Consider the following 16178-nt stretch of genomic DNA (forward strand, 5'->3'; position numbering starts at 1 on the left):
GCGTTATCTTCAGCGTTATCTTCAGCCTCGTCTGCTGGGATATCGGCGTTGTCTTCAGCGTCATCTGCTGGGATATCGGCGTTGTCTTCAGTCTCGTCTGCTGGGACATCAGCGTTATCTTCAGCGTTATCTTCAGCCTCGTCTGCTGGGATATCGGCGTTGTCTTTAGCGTCATCTGCTGGGACACAGTCTTTAGTAGGAACCGCCAAGGTATTGTTTTGGACAACTGCTGGGATTTTGGGCACGCGTTGAGGTTTTGACAGGCAAGCCCTTTCAAATAGTTGATCCATATCTGTGATTCTAAACATTGAAGCCATTGTAGATCAAGACTATTAAGGGAATGGTTTGGCTGAAATCAACTGGCTGAAGTTCTGGAGGTTGAGTTGGGAGTCTTTATCTTTAGAAAGCATAGAAAAGAAGTAGCTACTTATACTTTTTTAAATCAGAGGGAATTAAATAAGACCCCCTCTAGTGGTATGTTATCAGGGTTGGTCACATTGGGGGGAATTTGAATATCGGGTATTAAGAAAGGAGCTAGAGAGTAACTTGGTGGTTGTTGGCATATGCATCGCTTGGCGTTGGAAGACTAGGCCTTTAATAATACTGGAGCCACGACTTATTAAAATAAATAGAGAGTACATCAATTATCTAATGCCTAGGATATAGCGAGAATTGCGGCATCGTAAGATGCAGTAGAGAAAAGTTCAGAGAGTAAGCTATAAGAGAGATAATAGAATAGAAATTCAAGAGAGAGAAAACAGAACAAAAAGAGTAGTTAAAGTTAAAAGAGAAAAAATGGATCACAAGAAGAACCTGATCTTGAGGAATATGCCTATCTTCATTCTGGCTTTTATGCGGCCCATGTCTCTCCCCTTCTTTAATCTGGCTTTCATACGGCCTATGTCTCTCCCCTTCTTCATTCTGGCCTTCATGGCGCCCGTGTCTCTCCTCCTCTTCATTTTCCTTCTCAACGGTGTTCTCTTTCCAATTCCCGGATTCGTTGTCGTCTATGCTTTCATCTTCGTCTATCCCATACTCGGATTCGTTCTCATCTTTGCTTTCAGTTTTCGTTTCCTCAACCTATTCACAGTTTAGCATAATAACAAACCAGTCTGTATTTATAACACACAAGCTGCTGGTATTTGAGTTCAAGTATGTCAGAAGACTTTTCTTAAAGCCCTTCTAGGATGCCGAGCACGGCCGAATAGGCTTCGGGCCCATACTCGGAAATAAATGCCACAGCTGCCCGAGCCTCATTCAAGAATTTGGAGAACTCTTCTTGGATCTTGATGTTATCCTCTATTCCGGCAATTTTGTTTGATGTCTTTTCTGCGAGTACAACAGGTGTGCCACCAGTGGTGAATTTTAGGGACATTTTAGCCTTAACTTAAGTTAATGAAATTGTAGAAGTTAATTAAGATACTATAGTATTAATAAAGGTAGGGATGAATGTAGCTATATATACTAATGCGAGTAAAATAATTATGACTAATTCGAATGCTGGCAACGGAGAAGCGATAAGACAGAGACTAACTGGCGTATGTACTTTGGAAAGCTATCTACAACCGAGACATACAAATTTACCTATCAGTTGCTCACGTCTATACACGTATAGTACGCAGTATCGTGCAGTACTACTGATTAAACTGCACTGATGTCTGTAACTAAGAATCTCAACTCTATTGCTGTTGCCTAATAGTCCATACAAAACGTGGTCAAGATTTCATGCTTCTGGCAAATCTCATTCCACTTGGTAATAACATTCGATGAATCGGCCATCATTCTTACAGAATGCGTAAACAATACAAACTTATACACCATCATCGCTACATCAAAGACATATAAGCGGGTGATTTCATAGAACATAACAGGTCCTACTAGATCAAAAGCATGTAAAATGGAAACAAGGTAGTCATATTCCCTGGAAGAATTAATAAAGTAGAAATATTAAATAATGTTAATAGCTTACTGTACATATCTTTGCAATCGATCCGGAATATAGGCCAACTGACTCTGATTAATATAGCTTATAATTTTATTAAGCAAGTAGTGAAGATTTTGTATTTCTTTATTGATATTGGGGGATGCACTGACGGCCTTGAATAAAGGCTACAAGAGCTCTATTTCCGCATGTATATCCGAAAGCTGGCTAATGTTATAGATGCAACTGCCTGGATGTAAAATACTGTTGTTCCAGTGTCTGGTGCAGTAAAGCTGCTCATAGAGTTGCTCTCGGATATCTTCTATACTTAGGGAATGTAATCGTAAAAAACAGATTTCTCTGAACTTGTCTCTTCGCTGAAACATGATCAAAATCTTCATGCATTGTTTTATGCTGTGAATCATGTCCTGAGGAAGGAGTTGAAGATACCTATTCAGTCCATTTGTAGAAATGTGGTTCACTTACTTCCATGGAGCTAATGCTTTGGGATATTCTATGTCATATTCTCTATAACCAATCATTAACACTATCCGAAGGTATAAGATATTATAACATATATGCATGTCCGGAGGAGGGCTAGATGTGCCATTCAAAACTCGCCATGTGCACTAGTATAAAAGCTTGTGATAAAGTAAGCAACCCAGTTTTGGATAAGGGCAAGATAAACAATACCTTCTTTTATGTTCTTATACTAATGCAACCGCCCGTTCTATGTGTGGCCGTCCTTCCACTACAGAACGCCGCTGAAGAAAGTAAATACCGGTAAGAATACGAAGCCGTAGTTCAGTAAGGATTACCAGATAACAGTCTTCGACCAGTCGAGATTCCAACGTTTCTAATGCGTTCGTAGAGAGGCCAAAAGAACCGGCATATATCTGTACTGGAATGATGAAAAGCTCGTTCAAGAGTGTAATCAAGTATCTGAAGTAATCATCATACTGAATAAGGTTATGTACAGCCTGCGGCGGCATTACAGGGAACCTAGGCAGTACATAGTGGATAAAATTAGTAGTAGGCGTGTTGGCGTATGACATGGTGAGTAACAACTTCTACAATAAGGGCGGAAGATGATGATGAAGACGTAGACAAAAGCCAGCCTTTTATTATAACGCACGAGAATATCAGGACGCAATCTTGATTATGTTGGTGTGCCCCGAGGTAAAGACCAGCTCTTGCATATTGTAAAACAACCTGAACCCTTTTTATATTGCTCTTATGAAACGAGGATACTATGCAAAACTTTACGCATATAATATTCTGCCCACTAAATAACCAAGCTCCGATGTATTAGAAATAACAGACATGCGCGTAGATTACATTATCAAGTGGTGCGTTAGGTGTCTATTCAAGATATAGATCACCAGTTCCCTCTATGTTGTTTAAACGGGGAGCTCGTGAGGCACAATTGACCCGCACTGTACCTTACTTATATAATTTATGGCAAGAGTTGCGCATTCCATTGCATTGCGTATGACTTGCTGACCCAGTGTTGCCAGCCCAGCCAGAGAGGGGGACACCAAATTAGTACCCATTTGTCCAGTCTCACTTTCTGGTTTCATTACCCCGCTCAACCCCGCCTTGAGCAAAATCATTTGTACGTGAATTTCGGTGGGTCCAAATTCACGGATTTTGCTCAAGGCTTCACAGATTTAGACCCACTGAAATTCACGTATTTGTACGTGAATTTCAGTGGGTCCAAATTCACGGATTTTGCTCAAGGCTTCACAGATTTGGACCCACTGAAATTCACGTACAAATACGTGAATTTCAGTGGGTCCAAATCTGTGAAGCCTACCTATTGGAGCATTGCGTATGGTCACGCGTCTTCATCAGCAAGCATCACCTAACATGAGAGGGGGTTTAATGGGTCTATCACATCACCTATTTTACTACTTCCCAGTTAGCAGCAGCTTTCCTTGCCTTTTTTTCCCTACGCTTTCGTCTTCCATTCTAACTTACTGCAATGGCAATACATATTTCTCCCACTTCTACGGAAATTGAAGCCTCCGTTAAGGAAACTATACACTCTCTACTACAACGTTATCCGGAACATAACCGGGGAAGTGTTTTAAGCGAAGTACTGCGACACTCCTTTCAGACAATAACCATAGAATTTAAAGGTAAAACGTTACCAAAAGAACTACGATGGTGCGAAAAATTGCCGACAATAGTGCTTCTGGAGGAGTCAATCCCGGGCGAAAATCAATTGATGGCAGAGCCTACTACGCAAAACGACACAATCACCACACAAGACAAGCCGATTACTGAAAGATGTTCGACTCCAAACGATACAACTCATGACAGTGCATCAGCGACGCAGGATACATCCAATCCCGAAAGTCTCCCAGACAATACAGCTCAAGATGGTGCTTCAGCGACGCAAGATACATCCAGCCCCGAAAGAAATTCGACGTCGGGCAATGCATCATCAACTCGAGAGCCTTCATTGCCAGACACCATAATACCAGATCTCATGGCGCAGACTGAGAATTTTGAAGCATGGACTAAGGATCCGTCCTTATTCTGGAATTACTCAACACAATCGCTAAAGCTTCCGGAGCCAACACTTGATGAACGACGCAGATCTTTATGTGAGAATGCTGCAGAGGAGTGCAAAGAGGCTATGATTCAGACTGCTACCCGAAGATATAGGTCCATTATAGTCTATTTATTGTTTAAACAATCAGTTGACTCAGAGAAAACGAGATCCAACTCAGAGAAGACGAATTCCGACTCAGAGAAGACGAATTCCGACTCAGAGAAGACGAATTCCGCCTCAGAGAAAAAGAAAAACCAGTATATCACAGCACGGGCTATCTACAATTTTCTCGATTGGCTCGGAATAGAAGCGAGTGAGGAAAAAAAAGAAAAATATTGGAAGCTTCTTCAGTATGGGCAAAGGCGTCTGGAGTTCTGCCACCGTTTAAGCAAAATGAACAAGCCATTTCAAGATTTCAGCCATAATAGTGTCAACTTCGAGGATATCAAATATGGCTTTTTATATCTACCCCTGGATGATCGGATGTAAGATCTTGTTCTTGGCTATAACTTTTGTTCGGCACTAATCCTTTATGCAGGTGGGATAAGACGCAATCACGTTACTGCAAAACATATAACGACACCCTCCGCGATCTAAATGTTCAAGAACTTCTTAACGCGGTGGAGACATCTGGAGCCAACCTTGCGGCAAAAACTATTCTTCAGTATTGCCAAGCACTTGTTCAGGGACAGCCAGCGCTCTCTAATGGAATTGATTGTACATTAACATCGAATCGGTCAGAAGCGGAAAATGCTGTTCAGGAACCGCAAGCACCGGCCGATGAGAGTAATAGTACAGCGGCTTCAAAACGTTCCAGCACAGAAGCCGGTTTGGATGACCCGACAGCGTCAAAACGTTTTCGCCAAAATGTGGACATTTTGGTAGAAGCTGGGACAGCCATTGCCAACGACTCCAATCCACAAATTGTGCAATCGAACGAGAACGCACCCCCGAACAACGCGTCTTCTCCGAACAACGCGTCTTCACTGAATAACACGTCTTCTCCAAACACTGAGGTTGATCAGAATTTAGTAGACACCCAAGACGGCGACATGGATGCTATTAGTGAAGAACCTAAGCCACTAGGCGTGGCTGATCTTTGGGATGGGGATGACGCGTATCTTGATCTGATCGATTGGGACTCATACGAGCCCTTTCACTTTAGCACTGAGACGGGTGGCATATTGCGGGGGAGCCCGCTGCCTAATGTCGGAAGCTTATCAATGGATAGAACAGACGCTTTACAAGCTAGTAGTTGAATGAATTTAAACTTTCATGTTGGTGCTCCATTCTGTAATCATTGCTGGGGAGTACACAGGCAAGGCAACCTTCTGTCCCGCACTCTCACTGTCCGCCTTTTGGTTGCCCCACTCCGTCGGTAAAAGTCAGGTGACTCTTCGGTGACATCAGGCATCAGGCTCTCCACCAGCTCAGGAAAATATAATACCCTCTGCGACATACCCTCTACGACATACCCTCTACGACATACCCTCTACGACATACCCTCTACGACATACCCTCTAGGCAATAACACCCCGAACACCAGACCTCCACTATGGACAATGCGGACGAGGAGCAGATCTCCGAACAAGTTCTGGATGATCTACATCTTCCCGTTGTTTCCAGCATATCCCGCGATATAGCGAAGCCGAAGACACAATGGGAGCGGCGGCCGTCAAATAATAACAACGTTAGCTACTATCATTGCAAGGATAGCACTTTGATAAAGTTGACATCCCCTATCGCACTACAAGTGAGTTTTACTTTCAAGCCGACTTTACTGAAGCAACTGGGAGATGGTATCTCTTATTATTCCCAATCTTGCAATTAAGCCTGATATATTCAAAACTGACACTTTATAGTACTATAAAATTATAATTTTACGAATCGAATCGAAGTCAAACCGTGCAAAAATAAATCTTTTCCAAACTGGAGACCTGGTACCATTATCTTCATATCCAGGTTGCAGTATTTCAGATGGCGAAATATCTTTTTCATTAGAATTTGGAAAAAAAGTACATTTATCACAGAGGCAGCTTAGTCTTCAAATTGAGTCCAACTGTACTCTTTACCTACTCTGGCTTTTCAGAACTAAAGAGGACTTTATTGGAAAACAAAGTTAGGTTACACTCTGAGATACTGCTAGCACCTAGTGTCCCATTCTGGCACAGTGTACGGAGCATTTGTTATAGATACTTGGGTTGCTTTTATAAAATGAGCATGGAAATCGAAATTTATTCTGGCAAGATGCATAACCTGTCCACTGTCTTCACCCCCATGCTTTTGACTACTGACACGGGTTAATCGTCGCAAATAATGAAACGGGGGAATGTATGTGGTATTTTCCTGGTGGAGTAACTACTAGTAGGTGGTTTGTCAGACACCTAATGCAGGGGTAAAAGCTCCGTGCGACATCTATAAAGAATCGGCGCGGCCTGTAAGAGCGACAACAACCACGTATCATATTCTCCGCACCGCCTTGTCTACACTACGGACTTATCATTGCCTCGCCTTCAAAATCGGATCGCGCATAGCTAAGCGATGGACCAATTCATTGGCTCTTTAGGTGCAGCTGTGGATGGATTTGAAGCGCAGAAAGCAAAGATGCTGCTGGAAGTGAAGAAGGAAACCATAATTTCTCAGCCCGCGACTCCAACGCAGCGAAACTCTACGACCCAGATCGAATCGCGCGGTAAAGCGCAGGAACTCGCAACTCTTGAAGATTATTCTGAAACCAAGATCGAATTGCACGTGGAGGCAGCTTTGAAAGAAATGCTGCAAATAAAAGGACGACTAGAAGCTTCTGGCGGACTATCAGAGGCTCATGCAGCTTATTCTAATAACACCGCAGTCCAGATCAGCTCACACGTCGCTAAAGCTTTGAAAGAAATGTCGAAAATAAAACAAAGTCTAGAAGCAAAGAGGAAACTGAAAGCCAAGAAGGCCTAGACGATAATTACAGCCCTTGGCGAAGCACCGCTTTCGAAACCAGATGTCCGGCTAGTTATTGCATATCCTTGTGCTGCCACCGAATATCCACGAGGAGAAGATGTTATTCCTCTTAAGAAGAGGCTGGATAGTAAAGACTTTTTTGCCGTTATCCAAAGCAAGAAAGATATTGGTTTTACCTTTTCTCTTCCGTATTATCACTGGTCTTCGCACTTTATTCTAGATGAACTTCACATTATTTATAATCCTCAGAGTGATGATTGTGTTGTGGAAATAACTACCGCTAGCAAATTCGAATATTATCTTGCTGGATCTAACACTAGAATACCTCTGATTTCCCGGCAACGTTAAACGATGAAACCCGGTGTCTGGAGCATTTTAGTAGAGGGTAATACAATCCGCACCAGTATTAACATTTTGTTACTCAAACGGCATTTCAACATCTCTATCTGCGATGCGAACAGTATGTTAATGAAACGAGAAGCTGTCGACTATGTCAGACGTGACAGGGCAACCAAGCGACTTAAGAATGAGGGTTTGGGAACATATGTCGTCAGTCATACCGCAAGTGTGCTTCCAATGCAAATCGGGGCTACTACCTATACTTGCACTATTACTCGGAAGATCGTCGATAAGGCCATTGCTACAATAACGGATCTTCAAGATGGACACACAGTCGTTGTCAAATCTCAAACTGAGGAAGAAGCATATCACTTACAAAGAAAGCATGAAATTTTCGACTCTGAAAGGGCACATGTTTTTTTTTGTGAGCTTTTGACAATGCCCGGAAAATTAGTAGCTGCGAAAGTCCTCCGCAATAATACCTCGACTGTTTCTACAAATGCATTACTGTGGAAGTAAGAAAAGACATTATTAGAGAGGTTGAACTATGTGAGCACTTTCCCTTCTTCTTCTAGTTCTTTACTTTTTTTTTAACATTCCCACAGCCAAACATTGTGAAACTTATAGATTATGATGGTCGTCTACATGCGCTATACCAAGAGTATCTCCCCCTATCACTTGGTGATAAGAAATAAATTCAACCGCCGTTTGATGCAAATAGCACCAAGAGAATTCTTCAGGATATGGCCTCCGCGCTCGTTTATTTAACAAAACAAAACATTGTCCATCACGACATCAAACCGGCAAACATTATATATTCGGAACCTCGAGGTGCTGTACTTCTTGATTTTGGGATGTCAAAAGAAGATTTTCACGGTATGGTACGATCCGGTGGAACGCCTTGGTACCTTCCCCCAGAATATTTGCATGTGAATAAGAATGGCCAGCATCGTCTAATCCGTGGTTTTCCAGGAGATATCTGGGCGCTAGGTGTTACAATGCTCTACGTGCTCGGGAAATGCCGTCCGGAAAAAACTAAAGATTGGCTTATTAGACGAGCGCATAAAGATGGCCATGACCGTGTTCTGATGCAATCTTGGATAAAATCAGTCGCTGAGTATAGAAAGCAGCTGAAAGAGGTAGATGATGGGATTGGGCGACTAGTATCCCAAATGCTTTATGATAATGCTGAATTACGAGTGACAGCAGCTGAATTACATGCTAAAGTAGTCGCGGTCAAGGGGGTTATAAAGTAATAGCTCTTATAATAGAAATGCAAATTAGTATATGCGATTATATCTCAAATTCAATCTTCCTAAAATGCTTTACCTCCATAATCCCCCGGGGAGGATACCCAACTGGTAGATCATAAATAGACTGCTTGCTTCCTTATTACACGAAGTTTCGACTTCACCCACCCACTGTGGCAATAGCTTCTACGTCATCACTGGTAACAATAACGAAAAGAGCCATATATTGTATTAGTAATGCGCTTATTGCCGGTCAATGAGGGTGTTAGACGTGTGCTCAAACATGCCGTAAAGTCCGAAGATAGCACCTCGGCAGAACGGAGACTAGAGTTTTTACAAACGAAGATAATCTTCCTCTCCTAAGCTCTACAAGTCTAAAATAACCACCTATATATGACATAGTCCTCTCAGGTTAGAGAATCTATGCCTCTACCTAAGCTCTAGTCCTTGCTCATCTTTTTAAATACGCCCACCGAAAATTATCAGACTGTAATGTCTCCCACTTTACCAGTACCTTGGGAACTAGAAGCAAGTCACTTGCTTTTACTTCGTGATACATATGAGTGTCAAGAGAAGGCTGTGGCTTATATTGTTCATCTTTCTTTATGTATTTAACTTTGTGAACCGCTTTCTTATTTTATTTCTCCTGAGGATAACATCAAACTCTCTGATTTTAAGAAGTACAGAGACACTTTACTTGAATATGGTAGAACTAGTGCATGGTGTCTCCCTGACCATATTAGAAAGTTTTTCTTCCCAGAGTAGGTTTACGTGTATTATTTTACAAAAGTATCTAATATCTTAAAATAGTGAAGTTAAAAACTTGCTCAGACTTACTAGCTTTTTCTTTGAAAAAAAGGATCCGCCCTTCGATAGCTGCAAGCTTCGGAATTTATTTTCTGCCGCAATCACATTCAACAATGCCTGCGTAAGAAGCCCAAAATATGGACAGATTCTACGAAAGGAAAAACAGAGGTAATTTGCTCTTAATAATATAAGAAAATATATACTAATAGTCTTACAAGAGTCAAGTGTCCAAACTTCAATTGTTCTTGTTGCTTTTATCTTGCCACTAATAAGTTCATATATTAGGGGAGGCTTTATCAGAAGACTAAGAATAATAAACGTTTCAAAAGACGTCAACCCACCCTTCGAAATACCAGAGCTACATCCTCAGACGGAATAATATTTCAGTTGGTGATGAAAAATTTTGTTTTACGTCTTCAAGTATCTTGAGACTGTTAGAAAAGGAAATCTTGATCTTATACGTCGCCGAATTTCCAACTCTCAGGTGACTAAGGTCCTTCATATATCTTACTGTCTTCTCCACAGAATGTTTCCTTTTCCAGCTTTAGAATTACATGAGATGTGAATCTTTTCTTATGATATCAGATAAAATTTGAAGTCAATACTACGCCTCTTCTTGAGATGTTATATGTCTGTGTGTTGATAATACCTTACATCTCCCCTATCTATACGCTATTTCAGAGTGATGGGAATGTTTATAAGTGTAAAAGGTTATAATTTATTAGGCCTGACGGGTACTGATACTAAAAATCCTCGGCCTCCGTCCCAGCACCATCGTCTACACTCCTCTTTCGTTTTCGTGAAGCGAACCTGGATCTCGTATACTCAATCAATATATCTTGGGCGGACTCCGTTATTTCTGCAGTCGCCTCAGTATTATAACCATGTGTACTGCCTTCTTCCTCTTTCTCCTGCAGTACTCTCTCTGTGCTATCATTCTCTTTTTGAACAAAGAGCTCTGCATTAGTAATTATATCCCCCTTATCTATAATAAATATTAGTATCTATCTCTCCTTACTTTGCACAGAGAAACTTACATTCTGGTAGTGGTTGAATTGCTTTTGGATCTTCACTAAATCCACTGCATTCCTCCTCTTCACCCTTAGCAGGACGGATTGTTGTAAATGTAGCGGCCTTTTCACCGGAAAGTTGCTCTTCTTTAAGCGGTATTTCGGTCGATAACTCCCATTCTTCTCGGGTGCCTAGCAGAAATAATCGTAAGTCCTACACTAAGCTGTACTTAATCACATGTAAAAACTTACACTCTAATATTGCTTCAGGATCATCTTCTTCAGAAACACGCGTGTTTTTATTCGCGTTTCCTAAACGGGTGTGCTGAGTGTCAGTGCTTCTTCGTAGCACTATTTAGAAATAGAGGTTATACCTAGTAATAGTTCAAGTTCTCTGCTTGTACGAGGGATACCTAAATAGTAACGCCTTGACTCTGTCGAGCGAGAAAATTGGATACGATATGGCTGTGTCATTCTTTCTCTCTTCTCTCTCTTTCTGTCATCTCGCCAGAAGTAGTGGCGACCCAAGTGTATTATGTCGGTTTTATAAAACCTAGGATACATAGCAAGAGATGTACGTATAAGTGGTAAAAGGAAATTAGTAGATTCGATGGGAGAGCTGAAGATGATGGAGAATTGTTAACTTCAATAGCCAAGGTGGCACCTTATATAGCTCAAGATCACTCACTCCGCTCCCCCTCTTCCTCCACTTCTTTCCATGTAGCTAGCCGCCGGCTACTGGATGACGTGTATATTGGTCTAGACTTTATCTTATGTTATTTTAAGACACAGAGTACGTAAGTCTGCCTTTTACTGCATGACAGGGGCGTCCCAATCTGCGGCCAGCTAAGGAATCAGCCTATGGGGGTCAAAGATGAGGCACCCCGGGCCTTCTCGAGCTCCATCAATTACCAATAGAATTAGTGCCATTATTGCATTGGTTAAATAGATCTGCTGACCAACTGATTATTTGTGTCACGGTAGGTTTACATTGGCTACGTATACGGCACGATAATGATCTGCTGATTCTGTGTCCAATGCTTCCTGGTACACGTTGTCAAGATTGAGAAGCAGAATTGTGGAATCAAGTCAATCCACAGTTTAGCTAGATTACACGACTTCCTAGGAAGTCAGAGCTGCTATAGTAGCCAAGCAAGACTAACAGCCCGTGGTGGGACATCGTGACTGAAGACTGCATCTGCATTTATGAAACCGAACTTCTTCGGAAGGTGTGATCGGCCTGGCGCGTAATCAAAGCCACTGATTTTCTTTAGGCAGAAGCGAAAGGCACTTTATTACATGAGAGAGGGGAGAGGGAGGCAAACACTGAGGAGGTAAATAGCGCGACTTCCTGGGAAGTCACCCAGGGAGGTGGGCAAACACTGAGGAGATAAACAGCACGACTTCCTAGGAAGTCACAGCCAGTAGATACGCTAAACTGGAATAGTAACACCTATCTTAAGCACAAGATGTTCTCCAAGTGTTAAATGAGTGTGACTAGTGAGACATCCAAAGTATAAGAACCCGTTCTTCCCCCAAGGGAGCCAGCTGGTTTCCTTCTCTTTATAACTCCCTATACGTACAGCATCTCTTTTCTCACAACATCTCTTTTTCACAACATCTCTTTTTCACAACATCTCTTTTCTCACAACATCTCTTTTCTCACAACATCTCTTTTCTCACAACATCTCTTTTCTCGCCATGTCTGTGCCCCCTTTTCAACTGGATAATCGTCTCCAGTCCAGTTTTGCGGACGCCGGGCCTTGTTTGCCGGAAAAATATGAACCACCCCCAAACTATGACGAGAGTCATGCGCCAATCTCCAGAAATACCCTTGGGCAAGTCTCTAAAGGCGCTCTAGAATACAACCAAATCTCAACAAAGCTCATCGAACTGGTTTACAGCATTAGGAAGATGCCCCCTGGCGTGCTACCTTTGTTGTTACAGGATCTTAGGGCAATCCTGCTCCAGGAACCACCCGCAAACAAAGTGGTTATGATGAATTTCGTTGGCATCATTTACAATACTTGTAAAGATGTGTGTCAAAGAGATGAAAGCCCATCTACCAGCCATGAGATAAGCAATCTACAGCTCATTGAGCCCCCCGAAGGCACGACGAATGGCGAGCGGCTGGGGGAGGACACGACATCAGCCAGATTCAAGGTAAAGGAAGATCAAGACGCCATCATGGAGAATCAGCCTCCAAGTACCACACCTCCAACTGCCACACCTCCAACTGCCACATCTCCAACTGCCACATCTCCAACTACCACATCTCCAACTGCCACATCTCCAATGCCAACTCACACCATTTCTTTGAGGAAGAGGAATAAAACTTCTATTGCACCACTTAACACCATGATACCAAAAAAGGATCGGAACGTTCACGAAGTTCCTGTGGTCTCTGGGACGCCTGCTAGCGAAGAAGGATCGGAACCTTCTTCTCCGAGTATACCATTTTCATCCAACAATGCTCTTGCCGAAGGCAAGAATCAGGCGTTATATCAGTCTCTCAAGAATTTTACTCAGGAGGCTCGTCAGAGAGTTGAGAATTTTTCTTCATTTGGAGTCTCAGGCGAAGCTGACATAAAAGTCATTGGCTTGCTCCAAGATGTCGAGAATGATGAAAAGTGGGAATCTGGCTTGAAACTTCTCTCAGAGATAGAATCGGCACAGAAAATTGTGGATTTGGGAAGCATCAAATACGCAATAGCGGCAATGAGATTCACGAATTGGCATAAATCACAAGTGAGTCTGGCATTCAAACGGATTCAATCAACGGAGACATCGACGAAAACATCGAAGAAAACATCGAAGAAAACATCGAAGAAAACATCGAAAATCACGTCGTCGAAAGTAGTGCTAAAGGAAGCATCCCAGTCTGTCACAAGCGCACTAATTCGCCATAGCTTAGTTGGAGATTCTCAAGCAAGGAATCTATCAAGAAAGAAAATTGCCACATATCTGTCGCGTGGAAGAAAGTGGCATCGACTGGTGCGAGCATTTGGATTCGGTATATTGTTCTTTAATCCGTGGTATGTACGTGATATTTCGCACGTTTACGGAATATGGCTAATCACGAAGTAGGGAACTTGGAAAAACTATAAACCCAGAGTTGGATCTGCTCATTACGAAGCTGCTAGAAGATCAGGATAAAATGATCATATTTAAGGGCCTTGAAGAGCAGATGATCAATCTTTCCAAGGAGAAGAGAACCAACAAACAACAGTTCGACAAGTATCTGCGAAGCAATAATTATTTTACTGCCGATGATGAACAGTCCGCCGATCCTGGATTAGAGGAGTTCTACGAGGAAGTTGTACCATTAACCACGGGCGATCGTCTGGTTATTGGAGATACGGGGCACACTTTTGACAAAGAATCACTTCTTTCTCTAAGGCCAGATACTTGGCTCAATGGCGACATCGTCGTTACTTGTTTATATTTATCAGTCAAGCAGGATTTCGTCCGCGTTTGGAAGTCAATTCCTATTCACCAAACGCCAAAAACCCATATGCCACTAAGACGCCCTTTCGAATGCACTGCCGCTCAAATATCGAAATGGCGTACAGAACTGGGTACATTAACGCTGGTGTGCGTCTTCCCCCTGTTGCTAAACAACAACCACTTTACCCTTCTTGAGATAAATGATAGAGAAGGCTTTATATATTATTATAATTCTCTAAAGGGAAGTTACAAATATGTTAAGGTATATCAGTGTCCAGAAACACCACATCGGCGTAATGACTGACTAGTATTTAGGAAGCATGTGAGAAAGAAACAATCTTCTCTCATTTGAAGTTCAGAGAAACAGTAAGCAGCATCTGTTTATTTCTTCATGAATGACATTAACCAGTGCTAGGAAGTAACGCAGCAAGAAGATAGCCATAGCTGCGGATTAATGGTGATTAAGAATGCCCAGCGTCGCATGATGGGCCTACCTGTAACCTCTTACGACGAGTCATCCACAAGTCCGAACGAATTAAGACATGAGGCCATAGGTTTATTGAGAAAAGCGTGGATTGATGGTATTATGCTTGAAGCCCCTCGGAGGAAACGCAAAATACAGGAGGGTATTGAGCAATGGGGCAACAGAGGACAAAGTGAACGACAATCGAATAAACGACAAAAGAATGTGCGATATGAAGAAGGGGACAAACGACGACAAAGTCAACGACTAATGAATAAACGACAAAATGTGCAATAGAGAGCAGCTGTAGCTAGAGAAATAGGAATTGAACGTTCTTTTGGCCATCCCATCATCCTCTTCCCTTGGCGCTGACGTATTATCAAGGTAGTGGTATAGCACGTATAGGGCGTCTGAAAATAGACAAGCCCTTGAGCACTGTCAGTATCATAAACGTAACTAGAATGATACAGATGAACGCTTCTGCTGCCGTTATAGACTGGCAGTATGTGCGAAGCTATGAACCACATTGATGAAAGCCAACATGGTAAACTATGACGATAAAGATTGCCAACTAGATTGCCGTAGTGATGACGCATAAGGCAAACGCAGCTAGAGTATTGTAAAAGTGCGTAATATAAAGTGATGTAGTTGCTAAATACGCAGTCACTAGTAAACTCAGTACTAAACTTAGGATGGTTAATGGGATTATTATTTGCCCAGATTCTCCGAAGTAAAGAAACCCTGTAAAGTAATTAGAACGAGTAATAATACTTTCTTTTCTTATAAGCCTACAATATAATGATGAAAAGTATAAATATAGCAAAAGGCTTAGCTCAACTGTACAAAAGATAAATAATGCTATATAAATAGCGGTAATGTTTCCAAGAGCCATTACTGAAGAGATGAGAGATGAAAGTCTTTGGTTAATTAATTAATAATCGTGAGCAGATATTGCTGGGAGTATTTTCGGTTGCTTGATTTAATATATTTTGAAGCTGGTGAAGCTTCTTATATAGGTATGTAGGTATATGTGAGGACGTGGACTAAGTGCTGGTGAGTCTAGTACTAGTCCACACTCCGGTATGTAGGTGGGTATCTAAACTAGTACTCTCTATTAAATGCAGCGTTAATAGCTCCTATATATATGAGGGAATTGAACATTTGGACGCTTTGAAGTACAGTGTAGTAAACAGTTCTATCAAATGGATTTCTCGACAGCTACTGCGAACCTTTATGCAATCGGTAGAGCAGTGATACGGTGCAAGCATCTACGCCCGTTGATTCTATGCTATCTATTCTTAATTTGGCTCTGCGTTACAATAACTTATTTGCATTACAGTGAGCTCATTACCAACTAACGACATTGAACCTTAGGTGCATGCTAATCGCTCCCTTATTTAGAGAGCCAGCGCCTTGCATAGACTTCCGA

At 42.0% G+C, this 16178-nt stretch overlaps 7 protein-coding genes across 7 annotated transcripts in view; 4 read left to right on the forward strand and 3 right to left on the reverse strand.

The window, feature by feature from the left end:
* M431DRAFT_486807 (hypothetical protein) overlaps positions 1–317 on the reverse strand; it is a gene marked incomplete at both ends in the record, with an annotated part of 1689 nt that extends 1372 nt beyond the window's left edge. Inside the window, one exon of the mRNA XM_024916426.1 lies at positions 1–317. This exon is cut by the window's left edge and continues 539 nt beyond it. Within this exon, the coding sequence (XP_024769178.1) occupies positions 1–317 (317 nt within the window).
* A 387-nt stretch (positions 318–704) lies between these two features.
* Positions 705–1375, reverse strand: M431DRAFT_486808 (hypothetical protein; the record flags this gene model as incomplete). The annotated part of the gene is made up of 4 exons (XM_024916427.1): positions 705–716; positions 814–1080; positions 1109–1112; positions 1224–1375. 4 exons carry the CDS (start codon positions 1373–1375, stop codon positions 705–707), a joined length of 435 nt encoding a protein of 144 aa, XP_024769179.1.
* Positions 1376–3905: 2530 nt separating this feature from the next.
* Positions 3906–5740, forward strand: M431DRAFT_486809 (hypothetical protein; the record flags this gene model as incomplete). Its single annotated transcript, XM_024916428.1, has 2 exons — positions 3906–4966; positions 5020–5740. The coding sequence occupies 2 exons, from the start codon at positions 3906–3908 to the stop codon at positions 5738–5740; spliced, it is 1782 nt and encodes a 593-aa protein (XP_024769180.1).
* A 1867-nt stretch (positions 5741–7607) lies between these two features.
* Positions 7608–8525, forward strand: M431DRAFT_275373 (hypothetical protein). The gene is made up of 2 exons (XM_024913974.1): positions 7608–8321; positions 8378–8525. The coding sequence occupies exon 1, from the start codon at positions 7785–7787 to the stop codon at positions 8289–8291; it is 507 nt and encodes a 168-aa protein (XP_024769181.1). The 5' UTR covers positions 7608–7784; the 3' UTR covers positions 8292–8321; positions 8378–8525.
* M431DRAFT_275360 (hypothetical protein) lies at positions 8432–9064 on the forward strand. Its single transcript, XM_024913973.1, has one exon. The coding sequence runs from the start codon at positions 8516–8518 to the stop codon at positions 9026–9028; it is 513 nt and encodes a 170-aa protein (XP_024769182.1). The 5' UTR covers positions 8432–8515; the 3' UTR covers positions 9029–9064.
* A 1508-nt stretch (positions 9065–10572) lies between these two features.
* Positions 10573–11313, reverse strand: M431DRAFT_500281 (hypothetical protein; the record flags this gene model as incomplete). Its single annotated transcript, XM_024917908.1, has 4 exons — positions 10573–10814; positions 10867–11031; positions 11092–11151; positions 11214–11313. 4 exons carry the CDS (start codon positions 11311–11313, stop codon positions 10573–10575), a joined length of 567 nt encoding a protein of 188 aa, XP_024769183.1.
* Positions 11314–12540: 1227 nt separating this feature from the next.
* On the forward strand, positions 12541–15046 carry M431DRAFT_10079 (hypothetical protein; the record flags this gene model as incomplete). Its single annotated transcript, XM_024911253.1, has 4 exons — positions 12541–13874; positions 13927–14548; positions 14602–14652; positions 14702–15046. The coding sequence occupies 4 exons, from the start codon at positions 12541–12543 to the stop codon at positions 15044–15046; spliced, it is 2352 nt and encodes a 783-aa protein (XP_024769184.1).
* Between the last annotated feature and the right edge of the window lie 1132 nt (positions 15047–16178).

Source organism: Trichoderma harzianum (assembly GCF_003025095.1).
Source record: "Trichoderma harzianum CBS 226.95 unplaced genomic scaffold M431scaffold_18, whole genome shotgun sequence".
Taxonomy (NCBI): Eukaryota; Fungi; Ascomycota; class Sordariomycetes; order Hypocreales; family Hypocreaceae; genus Trichoderma; species Trichoderma harzianum.

Excerpts from the sequence above, each read along its gene's own strand:
- M431DRAFT_275373 (XM_024913974.1), top strand. The coding sequence starts at position 7,785 with ATGAAACCCGGTGTCTGGAGCATTTTAGTAGAGGGTAATACAATCCGC.
- M431DRAFT_275360 (XM_024913973.1), top strand. The coding sequence starts at position 8,516 with ATGGCCTCCGCGCTCGTTTATTTAACAAAACAAAACATTGTCCATCAC.